Source organism: Carassius carassius, chromosome 3 (assembly GCF_963082965.1).
Source record: "Carassius carassius chromosome 3, fCarCar2.1, whole genome shotgun sequence".
In the NCBI taxonomy this organism is placed as follows: Eukaryota; Metazoa; Chordata; class Actinopteri; order Cypriniformes; family Cyprinidae; genus Carassius; species Carassius carassius.
In genome coordinates, this window is record NC_081757.1 from 3,645,992 (window position 1) to 3,668,011 (window position 22,020).

Here is a 22,020-nt window from a genome sequence, read left to right on the forward strand (position 1 = left end):
CAAGAGCCAGATTTGGCACCTTCATTTTACAAATACCACAGCAACTGCAGAATTTGTTTTATCCATATGAAGATCCATTTATATATATATTTTTTTTTATTATTAAACAATAATCTGGCGTTAAGTCTTTTTTTTTTTTTTTGAATGAAAGAAATTAAGAACCTTTTAGTCAGAAAGGACACATTAAAATGTTCAAAAGGGACAGTAAAGACTCATACATATTTTAAAATGAATGCTGTTCTTTTGGACCTAAATTACATTTTAAAATATATTTAAAAGGGTTATATAATTGTTTTAAATAATAAAACAATTTATTTTGATTAAATAAATGTAGCCTAGGTGAGGATAAATGTCTTCTTTCAGACTTTTGAATTTATGTTATGTATTTAATATTCCTTAAATTGGCATATTTGTATTTGTATATTAAATCATTATATTATAAAATTAAGGTTTCCTAAAAATGTCATGCATACAATATTTTTATACCAATGGCTCATTTGTTAACAGTGTAAGTAGGCTTTATTATTAATGGAATGCATTTTGGCTCAGAGCTGACTGGTCTCTGATTAGTGGACATTCAGAGGTGATGTGCAGCTTACTGCAAATGCAACACTGGTCACTTTCAGAGTAGGTATCGTGTCTGGCATATGGACAGAATGTAGCTCCTCGAACAATCAAAGCCAGATATTTCACAGTACCTCTCTTTTTCTCTGTGCCCTGATCAATTTACAAACACACTGCACCTGCTGTAGTCCTCATGCCAAGAGGGATTTCTGACATCCAGGATGTCCTTAACAGAGCGCAGGACGTGCAGGCTGTTGTCAAAGGTTGCCTCTATGTACAGCAGTCTCTGAGTGACCTCTGACCCCTGACGTCCAGCAAAGCATGGCAATGGCACTCGCTTACCCTCTTCCCAGCGAGCAAACTGCTGCTGACACTCACACACCTGAAATAAAGAGAATGTGTTAGAGAAACAAACTTATGCATAAAATGTTTCATTGGAATTTGTTTTAGAACTGCTATTCAAAAATTTTAATAGAATAGATATTCAATATACTGTTTTCTATTTTACAAAAAGTGCAACAGTAATTTTATTGCACAAAAAAAAGAAGAAAATGGGAAATATGAAAAATGAAAGCAATAAAGACACACAGAGATGTGTATTATTGAGAGGAGATCTGGATGTGTGTTTGAGAAAGTAGGGTGTAAAAATTCTGCATGCATTTGGAAAATGTACAGTTTGTGAATGTGAGTTTGTTTGCATCATTTTGTAGTGTTTGCTCACCTCTATTAGATCTTTGCATCTACGCACAAAGGAATCCACCAGAGCAAATATGGTAATCTGGTCAAGCGACCACCCTTGGGAAGAGTATCTAAAAATACAAAGATAAAGAGTTCAAGAAAAATAGAAGTTCATACATCTTCATCCTCATTTTTGTTTCTATAGACAAGGGCTGTAAGGGAAAGCAGAGAAAAATGGAGAAGTCTGCTGTGTCACTACTCCCTTGCTAAAGGTTTTCACATTTCACTCGCCGCACGAGAAAAACAAAACAACAGCAGTAGCTGGCTGCCAGCCAGAGCAGCGAGGGATCAGGTCAGAAATGATCTGTCATAGGCATAATTGCATCCGCCAAAGTTCCATATCAGCCAGCCTGGCGTTCCTCAGATTGCTTTTCACACCTCATTCTTTCACTGATGGAAAGCTAATCCTCACTGCCGCTCACAGACAAACACCTTTAGTGGGGCAGAGAGGAACCCAGGGTCACAGGGAGGGGAAAAGAGAGGGAGCGCAAGAGAGATATGTAGAAAAAGAGAGTAAGACTTCAAGCGGGATGACTCTGTTACCAGATAGGCATGATAGTACATGTCAATTGAGTGATTTAGTCAAAGGGAGAGAGCAAATCCATGGCCTTGTTCTGAGGGACTGCTATCTTGGAACTAGGAACTCTGTCATACTGGTCCTCATATGAAACCAGACCCTTTTACTAGCCGTTTCTGTCCTTCATTCTAGGTTTCCTCACAGTTCAAAGCTGATGTCAAGATACAATGGGAACGCTTGCCAGCGTTTTGTGATTTCTTTTAATGTGCGGCCCCTATCTTAGGATGTAGGGGGTAACAACAGGCCAACTGATAAGTTCTAGGAAGGTCTCCATGCATAAAACAAAAATTCCCTTTACATCTTTCATACTACTTTGATTTATGCAAAGATTTTTTTTTCTATTTATTATTAAAGAGAAAAATAACCGCCGTCTGGAGCAACGACTAAATTACGATTTTCACCTAGCACGGAGATCATAGTCACCAGAGCGGAGGATGAGGGCTTAAATTGAAATGCAGCCAAAGCTTTAATGACTGAGATTCAAAAACACATTGAAATGACGGTGAGCCGCGCACCAGCAATCAGTTCTCCTGAATCATTTACAGGACCGCCTGGCACGAGCATCTCCACTTCGTCTTTTAAATCCTTAATCACCAGTTAGCCCATGTTATTTCTGAAGGAACGGAGCTGCGCAATGCTGCTCAGTTCACTGCGAAACACTTAATATCGCCATGAATTGTGGTCAGTTTGACAGCTATGCCCTTTAACCACGGGGATAAACAGCCAATATGAATGTTTTGGCATGTGAAAAAGCGTAAATCCGTCCAAATTGGTGTCTAATTAAAGAGGGGCTTATACGGGGAGTAATAATGCTCCAGTAAATGCTGTCATGCAAAAGAAAGGAAAAAAGAGGGCCGGGGGAGGACAACTTTTATACAACTAAAAGAGGGATTGGGAGGAAGGGTAATAGACAAAAAGAGATGAACAAAGATGTTTTTGAAAGAGAGAGAGAGGGAGAAAGAGTAAGTGATTATGAGAGAGACATGATCCAGTGCTGTAGGTCTCAGAGAAGGTCGTCATTGGGCCCAAAGTGATGAATGCACTGTCTAAACACACAGGAGGACACAGAGGTGAATGTCAGACATAGGCAGTAACACAGATTACAGACGATAAGCTATCTTTATGTTTATTCTCTTACACGCTCTCTGGCTCCAGGGTCACATCCCTTTGAACGAGTTACTGCATACCATGAACCATGATAAAACGCTATTACTACATCCAGCAAGGTTAGAGATGTTGATTTAAACAGAGTATGAGAGAGAGTGGATCAGACTAAGAAGTTAAGCACTTACGGAAAATAAATGAGTGAAATCAGTGAAATGCAAACAACTGACTGCAATTTTACATAAACAGACAAAATATTAATTAAAATACGTGTTTACAACAAGTCTCCTCCATTATTGGTCCTAACCAGACAATACAGAAGGGAGTTTGGGGACAACTGTGAGCAGTTTAAATTAAATTTAATAAGATTCTCTCTCAGTCTGAGTGGGAAAAAAAAGACTCTGGAGTTACATAAAAATATTTTTGGATGTCCAATATTTTTCTACTTCTGTCAGAATTCTTTTATGCCTATCAATTCAAAGTAATACCCATTTTATCTAAGTTGTTAGGTTAAAAGTGAACATGAATGAAAACACTCACTGGTAGCCCGTCTTACAAGATTTCATCATAGCTGTGATGTCAGTGGCAATTTTAACATTAGGAAATGCAGTAAAATCAAAAGTGTATGATGAAATTGAGAATTTGATCTGTAAAATGAAATATGTAATGAACATCTAGTGTTAAAGTTGACAGTCTTATAGACACACTTACACACACACACAATGTCACAAAATGGCAAGGCAGTAAATCAGTGTGACTCACTGAGCAGTTAAAATAGTTATGTTTTGTGCATTTAAACTCATGCACACACACACACACACACACACACAAAAAGAATCTGCATATCTTTCTGTCAAAGCACGACTCCCTGAACAGTTAGTGGCAGTGGTACCATGGCAATGTTTCTAACCATGACAGATATTTTATGAGGTCATCCTTGTTTCAGAAGGTCTGAAAGGATTTAAGCTCAATCATTATACAGAAGAATAACCAGGCTGACCACAAGGGTTATGATTCATTCGGGAAATTGTCAGGAAAATCTGACATGATTGACTTGTAATTCAATAAATAAGAATTCAATAAAAAATTATTAAAAAGAGGGAGTTAAAGGAAAAGAGAGTGGTGGAGAGAAAGAGCACTTGAATGAAAGGATAAAGTCAAAGAGAAGGCAATGAAATATATTTTATTGATTTTATTACTATTTCATACATTTAGTTCAAGTTCTCAGTTTTGGTTTCATTTCAGTATCAATTTGACAATATGACACTTTGTGTCATCTTTTCTACTGTATTGTGAAGTACATCCGAGTAAAAATGATTATCAAAAAAAAAAAAAAGAAAAAAATGGGCAGGGACTTATTATTTAAGAAGCTAGTATTGCATCCAAAACATAGCCTTTGATTTTTGATTACAGATCTTAGCATATTGGCAAATCTGAGCACACAGCTTTGATACCGATGAAATCTCTTCTGAAATCTGAAATGACTTCTTGAGCAAAGACTCCATTTGCTTTCCATTAAATCTCATTATTGTCAAGGAACATCGCTTGAGATATTATAGAGATGTCATTTGTGGTTTTGTTTCATATGAGAGTGAAAGGGAAAAAATAGGTGGAGAAGAAAGTGTTCAAGGCAAAAAAAAATAATTTGACTGAATGATAAAATCTGTGAAAAGGCAAAAAAATAAAATAAAAGTCAAGAAAAGGAGAGGCCACCAGGAGGACAAAGAATAAAGGGCATGCTGCAGCTAACACTACATTAATCATGTCACAACACACACACATTTAAACATACACATGCACCAAGAGGTTGAACAAACCAGCTTATGTGATCTCTACTTATACATATGATGCCAGTAAAATAGCTCTGGAGAAAAACACAGGTGACCTTTTGATTCATGGCTGTCCAGACTGATAGAGTTGACGGCTGGCTTTGATCAATCATTTCTCTGAAAGTATCTGACGTGATGTGAGCTGCAACAGTGCCAATGTCACTTGCTAATTTTCTGGTCCTCCTGTCTGTGCAAAGAACAACACAATGATGGCAAAATACGATAAAGGGCATTTGCTTGCTGTTTATTACTAATACACACGACCACAAGTCTCCAAGACGTCGACCCAGGGCTGAACTCTGAAGACATATGCGAGTGTGTGCATAATGGTCTTCCTCCTCAAACTGAAAAGACCAAACCGCAAGCATCTGGATCCAGCTTTAACATTGGCCATTTATAATGCTGTCTGCTTTACACAGGGCATTCAATCTCGCACTCAATACATCGTAAAGCAGGGACAATCAAATCCTACCTCGGAGGCCTGCCGTGCCTTAAGTTTTTAGTTGCAGCGCTGTATTGAATTTACTAGTGCAGCAATCGATTCACTTCAAGTGCTGCCATCGGCCCAGGCCGCAGGAGTGCAGGCTATTATTGCTGCAGCTGGCAGGTCATTAATGGTACTGCAACAACAAATGGCCCATAATAACAATTCTAGCATGCTCTTCTGTAATGATTCTATTCACAAGTTCTAAAACATATAGGATTCCTGATGCTCTAGTACATTCAGTAAACATAGTATCTTTACGGAGTAAAAAAAACAAAAAAAAACAACTATAGATCTTATCTCTGAAGTGCGATTTTTCTCTCTCCCAAATATCAATACACTTAATAACAGACTCTATAGAACAGAAGCACAAATCTGAGTATATCATTTTGATGAATACCCTGAATGTCCGTGCTGCCTCAATCAGATAAAGCATCAGATCCATGACTATGCCAGTGTTGTCAGTGTTATGAATAGGGTTGGGAACCGAGAACCGGTTCTGTTTTTAGTTTTTTTTTTAAGAACCTGAACTGTGAGCAATTTCTAAGTTTCGATTCCAAAAACGGTTCTGGTGCAACATGTGACCAAGTGCTGTGAGCAGCCTTCCGCCAGTGTTCTGATGATTCTGCGTTTCCCATAAATGATGTCACCTGCTGCCAATAAATTACATTATATTTGTCCCATATTGTCATTAATATACATACTGGCTTCAACTTGGACCACTAAATAAATAGACTGCTATTGTTACATAAGTATGAGGGTTAGATTATTTAGTGTACAAGTAATTTCAAGAGTGATAAACAAAGTGATAGAAAATATTTATTTTTTATGCATTTTAAATGTTTAAAAATGACTCATTGCATCACACCATCTCCAGACTGCATTATTATTTATAAAAGAGGGGCTTTATGGAGTGCGTGTATACATGGCTATAAGTATAACAGTTTATATTTCATTAATTTAGGGAAATTAACAAGTGTCTTAGCCCTCAAGAGACTATTTGGCCAACCAGCTCATTCCTGCTTGGAAAGCAATATGTTATTAATAGTGTAAAAAACATCAACTTTGAAGCACCTGCTGATTGATGGACTAGCATTACTCAACATTACTTACTACCTTCCAGCAACACTACATTCAGTGAAGGTAAAATAGCAAAAAAACATAATAATAGTTCATTTAAATGGAACCAGAATCGGTACCTGAAAATTTGTATACTCTATTATATGTTAAATTTTGACATTGCCAACCTTTAAATTAAGTTGACAGTAAGTAACAAACAGTATTGAGCATTGAGTAGGTGAGTATTGTGGATTTTTCCTCACCACTATTTTTTAATTGGTTGTTTAATGATTTTAATGGAACCGGAATCTGAACTAGAACCGTTAGGCAGAACCAGAACCGGAACGAACAATTTCTAATGATTCCCAACCCTAGTTATAAATCAAGAAATGTCAAGAGGATGTTGAAGGAATTTAAGGCAAAAGTACATATTCAGTCATTATTTGCTTTTTTGTTGATGTTTTTTGTCCAGCGAAGGTCTTTTGGGACCAAAGTTGTTTTTGAGTTTCATTGTATGTCCAAAAATATTCTTCAAAATAACTTTCCATAGACAATAACTTGCATAGCTTTTAAAGTTTATTTAATCTACTTAAGTAAATTTGATTGATTGTCACCAAATTTTATGTAAATAAAACAGTCAAACAAAGAAACCATAATTAACTATAAGGTAAAGTAGGACTGAATTAAGGTGGGCCTGTTTTAATTTTTAAATGGTAAATCGGGACAGAACAGCTGCACTAAGATGCATTCTTGTGTTCCTTAAAGTTGATAGCACTTAAGAATAGTGAGAAAACAAAAAAAATGGTTCATAATAATTCTGCAATTTTCTGGTACATCTGGTAGTTAGTTATTTAACCGTATTTACTGCATCTATAGTAAGAATCCTTGTACAGTGTTGTAAGAGAGGTGGAACACTGTATTCTTTTTGCTATCTGAACATCGGCTGAATTTTTGAGAGTGGGCTCAGCTACTCGACTGAAGGATCGAAGATCCCTGTGTCTGCGGGGGCAAAACAAACTCTTTGCTTTTATCACAACAAATGAAGCCAACAGTCATAAACCACCAGCAGGCCCACTACACTAAAAATATGATACAATCCAAAAAAACTGCAGGGTTGGGGTGAAAGTGAGAGACCTTAGGGTGTAACCCACTAAGAACATTGTGTTGTGTTTGGTTGACCGCACATTATTTTCCACGAAATACCTCTGGAGTCCCTTGCTGTTTTTAAAAGCCACAACTGAATGGCTGCATCCTGTAGGGAAGGCTTGCTTAGGAAATAAATGTTTCTTCTCTACAGAGTATCCCTCCCACTGAATCGGTTACATTCAGCTTCAACAATACAGCATTTGCTACACTGTTAACATCTTTCAAAATCACAGCCACTATGAGTTATGCCATAGTTTACGGCAGAATGCTGCGAAGCAGATGCTGCATTCTGCTGGGACATGATGAAACAGTATTGCAAAGTTTCACCACACCTAAAGAAGAAGCGCCAACCTAAACCTAAGTGCAATAAAAAAAACTCCAGGAGATGACTCTGAGAGAGCTCCTTTCAAATGGATGCTGCAGTGTTCAGCCTCTGTCATTTGTCAGTAAGTTGCCATCACTTTGAAGAAGAAACTCTGTCATCGCACCGTAAAATGCTGTTCTTTTTAGCAGGAGGGCTGCAATCACGGAACAGCTTTGGCACTCTCATTTAGCAGCAGTATCATTTCCATTGCGAAAGGGAGAGAGCGTGAGCTCAAGAATTGTATGGAGAAGCTGAGATGGGTGGGTGGGTTAGGCAGAGCCAGTGATGGTGGAAATGACAGGGAGAGAAAGGGCCATAAAGCTGAAAGACAGAGAGGAGGGCGGGCAGTTAATAATATAGGCTTAAAGCATGCCCTCTATTAGCTACTGTATAGAAAGGAAGACCAGGTGCTGAAAACTATCTGTGTACAGCTGACCCAGACAGTAGAACTAGAAGAGAGCAAACATTTAGCTGACTATGAAACAGAATTCAGACTAGCTAAACAGAGGCTGTTGTAACAGGAAGATCTTTTTAAAGAAATCAATTATTACTTATATTTAGCTAGGAGACATTAAAATGATCAAATACCACAAGAAAGACTTTTATATTGTTACAATATATAGTCAATTTGCAAAAACTGATAAACACCACTTAAAAAAAAAATGTGTATGCTGTGCATTATTCTCTACATGCAGTATAGCGCGATCTGAACCCTAAACACGTTATGTCAAAAAAACCTGTACTGTCCAAGGCATCGCAAGTTCACGTGTTATTGCAAAAGCTGACAAGCACCCTTGATGTTTGTGAACAGAAGTCCATTTTAGCGAATCAACACGCTGAATTCAGGTCAGGTGACAAGGCTGGACCCCTGGCATCTTCTTTAAGGCGTAAAAGGAAAACAAAAAAGCAGAAGCTTTTTCACGGAACCATGCAAAAGCAGCATATTACAATGGTGAGGGAGAAGCTGCTCCCTGTACTGTGTGTATTCACAACCATACAGTATATGATCACAACAATGTTTGACAGACGTCTACATTGTCATCTGAGGAGATTACAGAGATTAAACAAGTGTTTTTGTGTAACTCTGAAACATGAAATGTGTATCAGTAGCAGTTGTGGGGTAGTTACTCAAAAAATGTAATTAGTTACTAGTTACTTCTGTAAATTGTAATGAGATTACTTTACTAGTTACTGAATTTGAAAAGTAACTTCACTACTTATTACTTTACTTTTTTTAGGGCCCTATAAAATCTGTTTTATTTTTTCTCAACTCCTTTTTAATGGTTACATTTCATTGTATTCATCAAAAAGCATGTCTAATTAATTTAATTCATAACACATACATTTTCACAGCAATTTATTAAAAGTTTAACAAAACAATTACATGTTTAGGGCCCTATGAAATGTTTTATTTTTCCTTCACCATATCTTTTTTTTTAGCATGTGTAATTATTTAAATGCATAAAAACAACTTCATTTATTAAATTTTCTTAAAATAGCCTTATGAAATGTTTCCCCTCAGAAATTCTGTTGTGTATTTACATTTTTCTGGTTATCAAATGAAGGCATAACACATTCATTTAGATTTTCTTTTAAATATAAATTGCATTTCTTTTTTCTTCTTCTGAAAAATATATTTTCAATCTGAGTATGAACAACAAACACAAACTATGCAGCATATAGTAAAAACAATTGCACAAATTGTCTTCAGCAATACAGTGCAAAAACTGCAAATCATTCACAAACTACATACAAAATGAGTGAGAAATATTCAGAGTGCAACAGAAAAAAAAATAGTGCAACTATCTTTATGAACTGTATAATTATATAATGATTTACATAGTATACATAATATAAATGATCGATCCGTTGGCTGTAATCTGTGTCAGAATTGACACATCGCCTAACGACCCAAGACATAAATTCCAGTGCTTTATCAGATATGTACCACTGTTTCATCCTTGTTTTTGATTTGTTTTATGGCAAAGTACTCTGTTGAGTGTTTTTTGTGCTTTTTCGGTGAGTTTTCTCATGCAAATGTGCTATTGTGTGTTTGTATTCATGCACTCACGACAGACTTTACTTTCACTTTGTTTTCGTTCATTTTCCAAAGCAGTAGGCTATGTTAAGTAGTAGTTCAAAAGACTACTTATTGGTTTAATATGGGAACCAATCTGGGCATGGGGGTGGGACTAAGCGTCACCAATCATTTCTGTTTGGCTCAGAGGAACAAAAGTATTGGTTCCTTCTGACGAATCAATGTTGTCATAATGCGATGACGTAATCACATACACTATGGCGCCTCTAAAGTGAAAAGTGAAAGTGAAGTGACATTCAGCCAAGTATGGTGACCCATACTCAGAATTTGTGCTCTGCATTTAACCCATCCGAAGTGCACACACACAGAGCAGTGAACACACACACACACTGTGAACACACACCCGGAGCAGTTAAGCGCTAAGATCAATCGTTATCGAGAAACCTGGCCCAGAACTTTACACACAGGCAAACACGGCATGTGTAACGCAGGAAAGCGCGTTACTATAGTCTAGTAAAGTAGTGTAGTTACCAATATTATTAGTGTAATGCGTTACTTTACTTCGTTACCCAAAAAAGTAATATCGTTACTGTAATCCGTTACTTTGTAACTCGTTATATTAAATGGAAAACAGTTCTTTTAAATTAGAATTTAACACTTTTTATCGTACTTCGGATCACATAAACGCAGCCTTGGTGAGCATAAGAGATTTCTTTTAAAAACATTAAATTAGCTTGCAAATTTGTAAGTCATATTTTGAAAATACATTCATTCTGAGACAAATGTATCTCCATACAAGTAGTATTAGTAATGCAGTTAACCATAGAAACCGTAGAAATGCTAAAGGTAAAAAAAAATAGTAATGGTCATATTTAGTAGTGCTAGTAATGCAGAGAAACATAGTATCAGTTATCAAAGTAACAATATTATTAGCAGTAGTGGTAATTTTTGGATTAGTAGTGGTACAGTAGTAAAACAGATTTAAATCAGAGTGCTAGGTGTAACAGCAGCGGCAGTAGCAAAAATGGCAGCTGCAGTGATAACACCAGGTTTAATAGTAGCAGTAATATTTGTACTAATAGTGGTTCTGGTAGAAGTGGTAACAGTAGTGGCGATGCTGACAAAACAGTACGGAACCCATCAGAGTTTAAACTGAGATAAATCACTGAAGAAGCTTAATTATATTTGAAATGACACAGCACTCCATATGCCATTGCTGACCTTGGTAACTCACAGAGTTATGGTGTGTAAAGTGGATGGGTGCTGCTGTAATACAGTGCAATCACTGTGCAGTTCTAAGTGGTGTGTTCCTGCGCTGTAGGGAACAGAGCAGAACTTAGAGAGAGAGAGACAGAAATTAAGATTGAGGGACACAGTACTTGTGGTGGAGCTGGGAGGTGTGTAGGTAGAGCTCTTTCCAGGCCAGGCAGCACTGGATACAGTCATCCAGAATCTGCTTGCTGGAAATCACATAACCCTGGAAGATCCTGTCCAGAGAAATCTCCCGACAGCACAGGCGGATGATCTCATTACTAATCTGCAATAGACAACAACACATGGTATAGATATGTAAATAAACCACCCAATGATCCAAGTGTGAATCTGTCTTTGTGTCTGCATGTCAGGATGTTCAGCCTTATAACTGAGGATTTGCACATGAATGTTTGATGAGAGAACCGCACTGACTGTACCAAAGCAAGCACAGACAGGTGTGTGCCGTAATGTGCTTCGCATTCAAGTGTAGATTAACCTTGAGTACCGAATTTGCTATGAATCAGACAAGATTTTCTCCTGTAAAAACCCTGGCTGTTATGCCTGGTGTCATTCAAACCTATGCACTCTACAAAAACAGAGATTGTTGTAAAGAAACGAGCAAAAAAGAATGAAGAGAAGGTAACAAAGAAGGAAGAGAGGAAGAGAGGAGAAGAAAGTGTAATTATCGCTGAAGATTTTTATAGTAGAGGATGTGAAATGACAGATTCCCATTCATTCTCGGCTTCATCTGACAGAAGAACCCCATACAGTGCTGAAACAACTATGTATGTGTGTGTGTGTGTGTGTGTGTGAGAGAGAGAGAGAGAGAGAGAGAGAGAGAGAGAGAGAAGAAAGAAAGAAAGAAAGAAAGAAAGAAAGAAACAAAGAGAGAAAGAAAGAGAGAAAGAAAGAAAGAAAGAAAGAAAGAAAGAAAGAAAGAAAGAAAGAAAGAAAGAAAGAAAGAAAGAAAGAAAGAAAGGACTACATGTGTATCTGTGGGAAAGGGAAAAAAATGTATATGTGAAAGAAAGATCTGTGTGTGCGTTTGTGCCATGCTGCAGTAATGTGTACTACACGCTGAGTACAGTGCCAGGCAAATTCCTGTTTTAATGAAGGAGGCACAAAACAAGAGGAAATTAAATTGATATGTAAATGACTCAAAATTCTCATTTAAGCAAAAGGTTAAGAGAGCCACAGAATTAAACAGCTTATGAGTTCATAATATATTTATTTTTTCCATTCCTCTCTTTACAGAGTGAAAAAAAGAACCTTCTGTAAATGAAGACAACACATGTACCAACGCCTGCATCTCAAGAGGTTTCTAAGGCCTTGTTCAATCAGAGACGTTTCTTCCATTTCTGTCACAGCAGCTCTTGAAAATCAGCAGAGAAATGTGCCTTAACTTTGGCGCAGGGGATGAGTCGCCAGCTTTCTTCGGGGAGCTGAGAGTAGGGTTAGGTGGACGTAGGAGGTAAGAATAGATGACAGGCACTGAGCTTTAAGAAACCCCGGCAGATGGTGTTTCATATCAGGGAATAGACAATGGGAAGCAAACAGCTTTTGAATCCATGAATCCCATGTACAAAATAACAATGAGCGCATCAGTCTCCGAATGCCTGCACAATTATTACAAATTATTGTTTTGAAGTCCTTATGTATTTGAACTCTTCCTTTACCTCAGTTTTTTCTATTGGTATTAAAGCGAAAGCACAACGGAGTCCAAAGCCCATGGCCCCTAGTGCTGGCTGATTGGAAAATGATATTAAATCCAATGTAGGCTCTACCAGCTCAGAGAAATAGGATGGGGGGGGGGGGGGGGGGGGGGGGTTGGGGGTACAAACTAAAATCAAATAAAAGAAATGCTAAAGCCCTGAGGTAGAGACAAGGAAAGGTGGTTGTGCACACATACAAATCCACAAACATACACACACATCGTGACTCAAATGCCCTCTGATTGGAAATTATTAGCTGGAAACCTCTGACTGGAAACTGAATCAAGGAAGCAAGTTCTGCTCCATGTCTTTTCTCTCTACCTCCGTTCTTTCTCTCCTTCCTCACTGCAAGCACAATAAAAGGCTTCCCTGCTGAAATAATCAGGTTTTTTATGTTATTTTAATTCTTAGACAGGGAGAAACCCACTGAAAAAGAGTGCAAATACTGGGGCCCATTTCCCCTTCATTAAACACAGCTCTGCTAACATGCTACTGCATGCAGCCAATGACAACAAAGCGCTGGGTGGACTTTACAGACCATTTAGATGTATTTGTTTATGGGTGTTGATAGAAATCACCATTAAACTCTGATTTTAGAACAGTTTCCTCAATTTATTCTAAAATGTTTCATTTCAAGTTTGGTCAGGGAAGTTGATCCCCCATCAGCCCTATAGGACCGTCTGCCAAATCTGTGAACTAGGTACAAGATTCAAGTCAGTGAGCATTAATGGACCTTAGCAGGTGATTTAAACTCACAGCACATTCATGGCACGGTGAAACTGCCATGAGAAAAATGGCAACGTTATTTCGTAGAATAACAGTAAAAACATAAAAACCTCCACAGTGAGAGCCTATATCAGTTGTAGGAATCTTTCACTCAGGCAAATAGAAATTCAATTTTCCAGCAGAAAAAAATGCTTGTAAACTGATGAAGGCTGTTTTTCATTGTAGGAGAAGAGAACTTTCTTTTGCTTCAAAAATCATTATAGCATAACTTAAGCCATTTTCATGGCACAAGCACTGATCTAACACAATAGAACTTTTCAAATTAGATAGTCTGTGTATCTGACAAGGTAAGAACAAAGTGCAGAGCATACTATTGTTACTGAACTGCAGGTATTTGGCCTGGGTAAGAGTGTGTAAAGAATTAAAGTGTTGTGGATGAACAGAAGTACTTTTCTGGCAGACTAAAGCCCCTTTCACACTGCACGTTGGACCCAGAAAATTGCCGGATTGCCTTCTGTGTGAATGCAAAAAAGTCCCAGGATTGATTCTGGGATCGATCACAGGTTGGGGACCTAGCAACATTTTCGGGTTCAGTCCCGGAACGAGTTCTGTGTGAACAAAAGCCAGAACCAATGCCCTAAAGGGTGTGTCGTAGGGATGACGCATGTTATCGTGCAACTCTTTTACTGGGTGTTTTGGATGCAGATCAACATTCGCGACAAAAAAATATGTGCAAACTGTAATGAAGCAAAGATCAGTTAGCTCCTCACTATCCACGCTGATGCTGAGATTGTTTGTTAAGTGAAAGTTAACGTGCCTATCGTTTTCGACTCATACGTACATTACACATCACATCCTGATGTCAAGTGTCATTACAGGACCTTTACGGGTTGTGTGTGAATGCATGCACAGATTCTGGGAAATCACTGGCAGTGTGAATAAACGATCTTGGAACAATTGCTGGGACCCATTTCCCGTGTATTTTCCGAGGCTTAAAAGAAGGGTTCTAGACACAGTATAGGCCTATCTGTTTTTGGTTGAAGGTTGGCGCTGCAATGACCAGCAGAGCTTGTGTTAAAAGGGTAATTTACCCCAAAATGAAAAATCTGAATTGAAAAGAAGGTAACACTTTAGAATAGGTAACACCTATTAGTTGATTATTAGCATGCATATTACTAGATTATTAGCCATGTATTAGTGCTAATTAAGAACATATTAATGCCTTATTCTACTTGACCTTATTCTACATCCCTAATCCTACCCAATACCTAAACCTAACAACTATCTTACTAACTATTAATAAGCAGCAAATTAAGAATCTATTGAGAGAAATGTCGTAGTTAATAGTTAACAAGCGTTACCTATTCTAAAGTGTTACCGAAAATAATATTCTGAAGAATATTTGAAATGTTTTTGTCTACACATTGAAACTCAAAGGGGTTTGAAACAATACTGTACCATGTTAACTTTTATTGCATAGACAATCCATTTGAAAACACACTAAAAATACTACAGTTAAAAACTTTAATTGTTAAAAACGTAAAGTTAAAAACTTTAACAGTCTCTGCTTGGCATTACAAGTTTTATATTTTAGGTAAATAATTTAGTTTCTTCTTAGTTTTGCTATCAGTAATGTACATTAGGGTGTGCTGCATTTAGATAATGTTTAATATTTATTGCAAGTATTGGCCATGTTTAATGGACATGCATCTTACAATGAACTTAGATTCATCATGTGGCTTTTTATTGTACCAATAGTATTATTACGGTAGAGGTGAACTGTATATTTTATAATAAAAAGCAGATTTTGGTTCTTCAAATAGATTGGTATGTTAACATTATCATAATCACTTTAAAATAAAATGATGGTTGTTAGTTACAGGCATCTCCTAACACCCGGAAACACTGTCACTTTTTACAGTGAATTTCTGGCAACCACAGATTTTTTATATATATAAATTTAACAGGATATCGATATTTTATGGTCTCTTTTTTGTGCTCGACAGAAAAGAGAAAGTCAGACAGGTTTGGAATGACACAAAGGTGAGTAAATAATGACAGAATTTCAATGCTGGTTGAACTATCCCTTAAAGTTTGAAACAAACGGGAAAAGATTGTCTAGACTTGAACTCATTCAGATCAGAGAAGCGGGTTTGACACAGGTCAAAGGTGCAAATGTGACCTCAGAGAATATAAAGGCACTTTGGAAAACAATTGTGATTTCAATGTGGGCATTGCAGCATGTGCGCACAATCTCTCCCCTCATGAAACAATTAGACCAAATGTTTTTGTAGTAGTCCGATTTGCTTTGATGCGTTTTTTCAAAAAAGAGAATGAAAGAGAGGAAAAAAGAAAAATGAAACAGACAAAAAAGAGAGGGAAACAAAGTGGTAGTGGTACCAGAGGAAGGGTCAGAGCATAATTACAGAAGGTTAAATGGTTTCCCTGATGCTCTCAAGGAGCCAAGGATGGAAATGAAAAGCAAGTGAAGCGATGCGAGCGAGTGGCGTAGAGAGGCAAGGCCCCGCTTCTCTGATCTGAAGAACACGTGTTACATGTGCTACACGACTGCGGCTGATGGCTTATCTATGTGGCAGAGCCCAAAGCAATCCGAACTTTGATGTACAGGAAGCAGAAGAGGGGGATGTGGGATCCAGGCAGTAGGTACTAATATGACTGCACAGGTCTGTGTGAGTGGATTGAGGGAAAACCTCTGAGCATGAGAGCTTAGCTGATTCATACAAAATTATGCATGAAGTGATTGATCTGTGAGCCTAGACAAAGAGTTGTGCATAACAACAAAAAGGAGCAGTTGATCAATCTTCATTGTCAGGGCACTGAAAATCAATTCACTAAGATAGGGGTAACCTATCTTATAATGTATCACTTTACTCAATCATTCTGCACAGGGGATTTACATTTGTAGAATGTACATACGATGCAATAATACTAAAACAGGATTACATATCCAAAATATAGCATTTTAACATTATCACATGAGCAATTGCGAGCTTTTAATACAATAAACAACAAGTTAATATTGAGTAAATTCGTACAAAATATTGCCAGTTCCTGCCAGTTTAGAGTCATGCGTTGTGTGTCTCTGAACAAACAAACAATATTAGCATTCCTGAATTAAAATTAGTACCTTGCATAATAGGGCTGTGATCCTGTCACGGGTGTTGTAGTAGCTGGAGTTGATCCATATCACACGGATGAGGTTAAGGATGTGAGCTAGTTTGGGTGCAATCTCACGAGGTTTAAGCTGAGCCAGCTCCTCACATGGCTCTTTCAGTAGGGACAGGAAGGAGACGTTTGACTGAGCCTGCAAAGTACTATCCTGGAGAAAAACAAAAATCTATTTTACTTCAGTGTTGGAAAATAGATATGACCAAAATAAATAATGTTAACTAGATCCTTAGGCAGACAGACAGATAGATAGAATTTAGATAAACATTCTTGCATTTTGTTATAAAAAATATTGAGAAAAACATCCTTTTACTGTAAAATACAGGATTTGATGAACATGCTCCTCCCAAATTTAGCACTACCTAAACCAGGTCACATCATCGAGAACAACACCTTTACTTTGCCCTGATTTCACTCATCCAAAGTCAGTTTGGCACCATATTTGGTCAACTTCAGTGACATCCGAATAAGCTTAAAGGGTTTTACCCCAGTGGGACTTGTTCTTGGATCAACACCCTTTGTTGACTGCCGCCATACACAATGGCTGTTATGGGGCAGTGATCAAGCACACAGCTGACTCTACAACATCATTATTACGAGCAGCCATGGGTGCCCCTGAAGGTCAAATAGGCCTGATGCTTAATTATTTCACTCTGGTCACATTGATTTTTTTTTAGAGGCTTTGGAGATTGTATGAAATGAAGGACGGCAGTTGCTCTATCCTTGCAGTTTTGCACAGTATGAAGCTGGAGGCATAACAATCAGAAAAAAGGACACGTGTCCTCCACACTGATGCAGGACTAGCTTCCTCAATATTGAGTCATTATAAGAACAACCATAAACTGATCCAAAATCAGTGTTAAGGGGCAACAAGGGTGGGACACTAAGTGCTGAAGTAGAGCTGACAGACATGCTCCGTCTTCCGTTGAAATGAGAAGCCAGGTCAACTCGTAATAGCAAAGCCCGAATGTGAGACGGCCTCATTTCCGAGGGGTGAGGAGAAGCCATTCAGAAGCCGCATATAAATCATCAACAGCCAGAGAATGTTCTTGTTCAGCCCATTAAACCTCGGCTCAATTCCTGCCATGTAGCCCCACACATATTTTCACACACCCATGGACACACACACACACATGTAGATGCTCAGCTCTACCTGGATCTGCTTGGCTAGTTTACAGAAGGGTGGGATGTAGGTTGACGTGTAGAGCTGCAGAATCGCCTGTATATGACAGACTCCAGGTTTCTGCAGCTGCTTACTAATGCTGTCCAGATCAGCACAGCGACTCTTCCAGAAAGAGATCTCCTCCAGGAGGCCCGAGGTGTCTCCTATGTCACTCACGGGTTGAGCGCTCAGCACTGCTTTTATTTGACGTGTCCAGTGGATCATCACCACTGGTAGACAGAAAGAGAGAAAAGGGGTTTGTGAGGAGCTATATTTTCTATTTACTCAAACCAGCAATTCTGCACTGAATTTCTGGCCACAGAATTCAGCAAAAAAAAATATTTAAATGTCCATTATTCACAAAATTCTACACACCCTTGCATGATCTTTTATTAAATACATAAACTACATTAAATATTCCATTAAATTTTGGCTAATTGGCTAACTACAAAGGGTGTACTGTAGTACTCTTCTATCATCCAGTATTTGACTATTAAAATGTAAACTACTTGACAATTCTAGAATATTAAAAAGTGTGTATTCCATCCCATAATGGAGTGAATGTGGCCGTGGATGACTACTCTGCTCCCAAAAACTCCATCGAAACTCACTTCAGAGGCATCTTTTTGAGGACATGGATGCTGAAGGTCAAGTTCACCCTCAAGAACATCTCAACGCATCCCACTGGTAATGCTTATTTTCAAATCTACAGCTATTGGGTATTTTGGCTGTGACCAGCTTATATTAACCATAATTAAATTACGGTTTAGGGATAGTTCACCCAAAAATGGAAATTCTGCTATCTTACTATGTTCCTGGGCCTTGAACGTGGTAGTTCTGTTGGTGTCTATGCAGGGCCAGAAAGCTCTCAGATTTCAACCAAAATATATTCATTTGTGTTCTGAAGACAAACAAGGCTATTACGGGTTTGGAACAAAATGAGGGTGGGTAATTAATGACAGAATTTTCATTTTTGGGGTGAACTATCTCTTTAACAGTAATTTAATGCTGGTTAATTTAAGCTGGTCATGGCAGATTTGAAAACAAGCATGGGATGTGATGTGATGAGATGCTCTTGAGGGTGAACTTGACCTTCAGTGTCCATGTCCTCAAAAAGCCACCTCTAAACTGAGATTCAATGGCGTTTCAGGAGCAGAAGATGAACGTTATGTCTTACAGGTTTGGAACGAAATGGGGTTAGTATTTAATGACAAAATTTTCATTTTTGGGTGAACTTTCCCATCAACTACCAGCAAAATTTTGTAGTGCCTCTGCATTACATACAGCAATAGCCTACAGTAAATCAATGCCTATACCTGATAACATGACCCAAAAACTCATCTAACAGCCAGAGCAAGTCATTTAAGTTTGACGAAGGACTACAAAAACAATACAAACAGAAATAATATTCCATATTTAAACTTTTACATAGCAAGGAGCCATTGAATTCATGTAAATGGCAGTTTAATAATAAAAAAAGACTAATAAAGGAAGTTCTTTTGAACTTTCAAAAGATCACAATTTTCACAATAAGCACCCCAAATTGTATTCAACATTGATAAAAACACCAAATCAGTACATTAGACTAATATATGTCATGTCATACTGATGACTAGAGTAATGGCTGCTTAACTTTAAGCTTTGCCATCACATATTTTGTAACACTTTTTGAAAAAACTGTGAAAAACTTTGAAAAAAAAAAAACAGTTCCCTAATATAATATTCAGTAATAATATTTCAAAATATTGCTGTTTTTCCTGTATTTTTTATCAAATAAAAGAAGCTTTGGTGAGCATGAAGGACTTTTAAAAACTTCACAGACAGAAAAATCTCACAGACTTTTGAACGGTATATATTAATATCTATTAATCCTGGCTCACACTACAGTATTTTTAGCCCGATTTAGCCACGATTTCCCCCTCCCGAGAATCGGAGCAAACATCTTGATGAGCACCTCGATCTGTCCCAATGTACCCAATGGAGGTATTCACAGATCGAATCTTGCACCTCCCGATCTGCTCGCACACAAATCGGGGCAGCCCTGATTATTATCAATCATGTTTGATATGTAGGATTTAAATCGGGATGATGATGGCTATATGATTACGTCAGTACATTCACAGCCAATGCGCAAAACCGCAAAACAGCTGATGAATGTCTTCATTGGATAGTAGAGATAGAGGAAACTGTTTCTTGACATTTTGTAGTAACACGACAGTCTGTATAATTTGTCGAAAACTTATCACAGCTGTAAGGAGAAAGAGAAGCGCTGGAGTGTAATCGCCTCAGTTTTAAATGCACCGGGTGAGTGCAGAAAGCTACTAGCACACAAAAAAAAAATCAGTGATGATCTGCTGCGTGAGATGCTTCCTCTGGCATGATAATTTGCAGTGTGTGATGAGCCATGATGTTCAAATCTTGTACTGTGCGCATGTTTAATATTTGAGGGAAGCTAATCTGCAAAGATTCTCCTTATGTGTGTGCTGCAACCAGACTTCAAAATCGGTTATGATGTTAAAACTCCTGTAGTCTGAGCTCGGCTTTAAACAAAGCTTGTATAAAGAAAGGGCACCTTCCGACCTCTTGCTGACTTTAAGGCAGTGGAAATTTTTAATAAAATCATATGGAGGACAAACAGTCTCTGCTCTGCTGCCTGTTGTAAAAGACCCTGAGTGTAGTATCATTCATACCATGTCCTGTTTTTTATTTTTTTTGCTTAAGTTGGTTTCTAAAATGTCTTTTTCTCCAACACCTCCAAATGCCCCAAGTATGTCCCTTTAACCCTGGACCCCTCCAGGACCACCAAATTTAATAAAGACTCCTTTAACTGTCTTAGAGCAGCATGGCAGTATTGAATTGAATTAGCCCTTTATTTTTGCCCTTCAGCTGTGGTTACTGTGTAAATCACACTCACAGGCTCTAGCCACGGACTGTCACGGTAGATGTAATTTCCTGCATATGTCATCTTATGTACTTTTCACACTGTTCATTCCACACAGTCCACTCCATCAAAAATATTTACACACCCATTTACACACTCAAGCACCCATACACGCGACCACGGTCTTACTCTCTAGTCGTTGCACCAGACTCTTGTTCGTGACAGCCTCCTCTGGGCGGTGCTGCAGAGCCTCCAGAGGGACGTACAACACAGTGCTGCCCAGCAGTTTAAATCTGCTGTCTGTGAAAAAAAAACAATAGTAACATCAGTAATCTGATCAGTGCAAGTCATCCATACCAGTAACACCAAGTACAGCACAGCACATCATCACATCTCATTCTTACTGCTACACACAGCAAATCCATCCCACATTATAGTGCTTTGCATGGGAAACACAATAAAAGTTTACTGCTATGCTCTTATGCTTGTGTGGTACGTATCAACCATCACAAACGTTTTTTTTTACAACTGCTGTTCATTTTCTTTGTGATTTCTACAGTATCCACTGCTCCTTCCATGCTGGACATCAAAACAATTCTTGCTGCAACCACTTTAACAAGCATTTAAAAAGTGAAAGGCAGATAAAAGATAGAGGTCTGTCACATAAAATCTTTGGAAGGAGAAGTCTGATGGAGGGAGACAGAAGAAAGAACGAGATTCAGAAAGTGTGTAGCATATTGAGAGATGAAAAGATTAAAAGGAACAAGGCCAATGTGTACAAATTCGACAAGCTGCTTCACTCTGTGATGGCAGTTATGAGACATAGAAATAAAAAGAGTGGAAGAACACAATGACAGTATTCGATTGGCCTTTACAGCGAGAACAAAGACAAGCAAATGGGATACACCAGAGGGAAAATAATGAGACATCAAAAAATAAATAAAATAAAATATAGCCAGAAAGCAAATGAGTCAGCTTGCTGAGATGAGAAATAATGTGCATGTGTGTGTACTTGTGTGTATTTGTGTGTCTAATGATTTAGCATATGCGGCGTTTTTGTGTAGGACTGGGTATACAGTGTCTATATTTATTCAGTACAAATTCCAGACCAAATTCTTCAGCTTTGGTAAATGAGAGAGACGAATAGGCAAGCCTTTACCTCACGGAGTAAGATTGAACTGAGCCTGTGATGT

The 22,020-nt window shown here is 38.0% G+C and overlaps 1 protein-coding gene across 1 annotated transcript in view; it reads right to left on the reverse strand.

The window, feature by feature from the left end:
- Positions 1 to 22,020, reverse strand: part of dnah2 (dynein, axonemal, heavy chain 2) — a 153,768-nt gene that overhangs the window by 124,897 nt on the left and 6,851 nt on the right. The window contains exons 6-11 of the mRNA XM_059525133.1: positions 21,017 to 21,127; positions 17,938 to 18,176; positions 16,744 to 16,935; positions 11,283 to 11,440; positions 1,286 to 1,373; positions 744 to 946 (exon numbers count right to left, since the gene is read on the reverse strand). Coding sequence (XP_059381116.1) covers positions 744 to 946; positions 1,286 to 1,373; positions 11,283 to 11,440; positions 16,744 to 16,935; positions 17,938 to 18,176; positions 21,017 to 21,127 — 991 coding nt within the window. The remainder of the gene's footprint in view (positions 1 to 743; positions 947 to 1,285; positions 1,374 to 11,282; positions 11,441 to 16,743; positions 16,936 to 17,937; positions 18,177 to 21,016; positions 21,128 to 22,020) is intronic.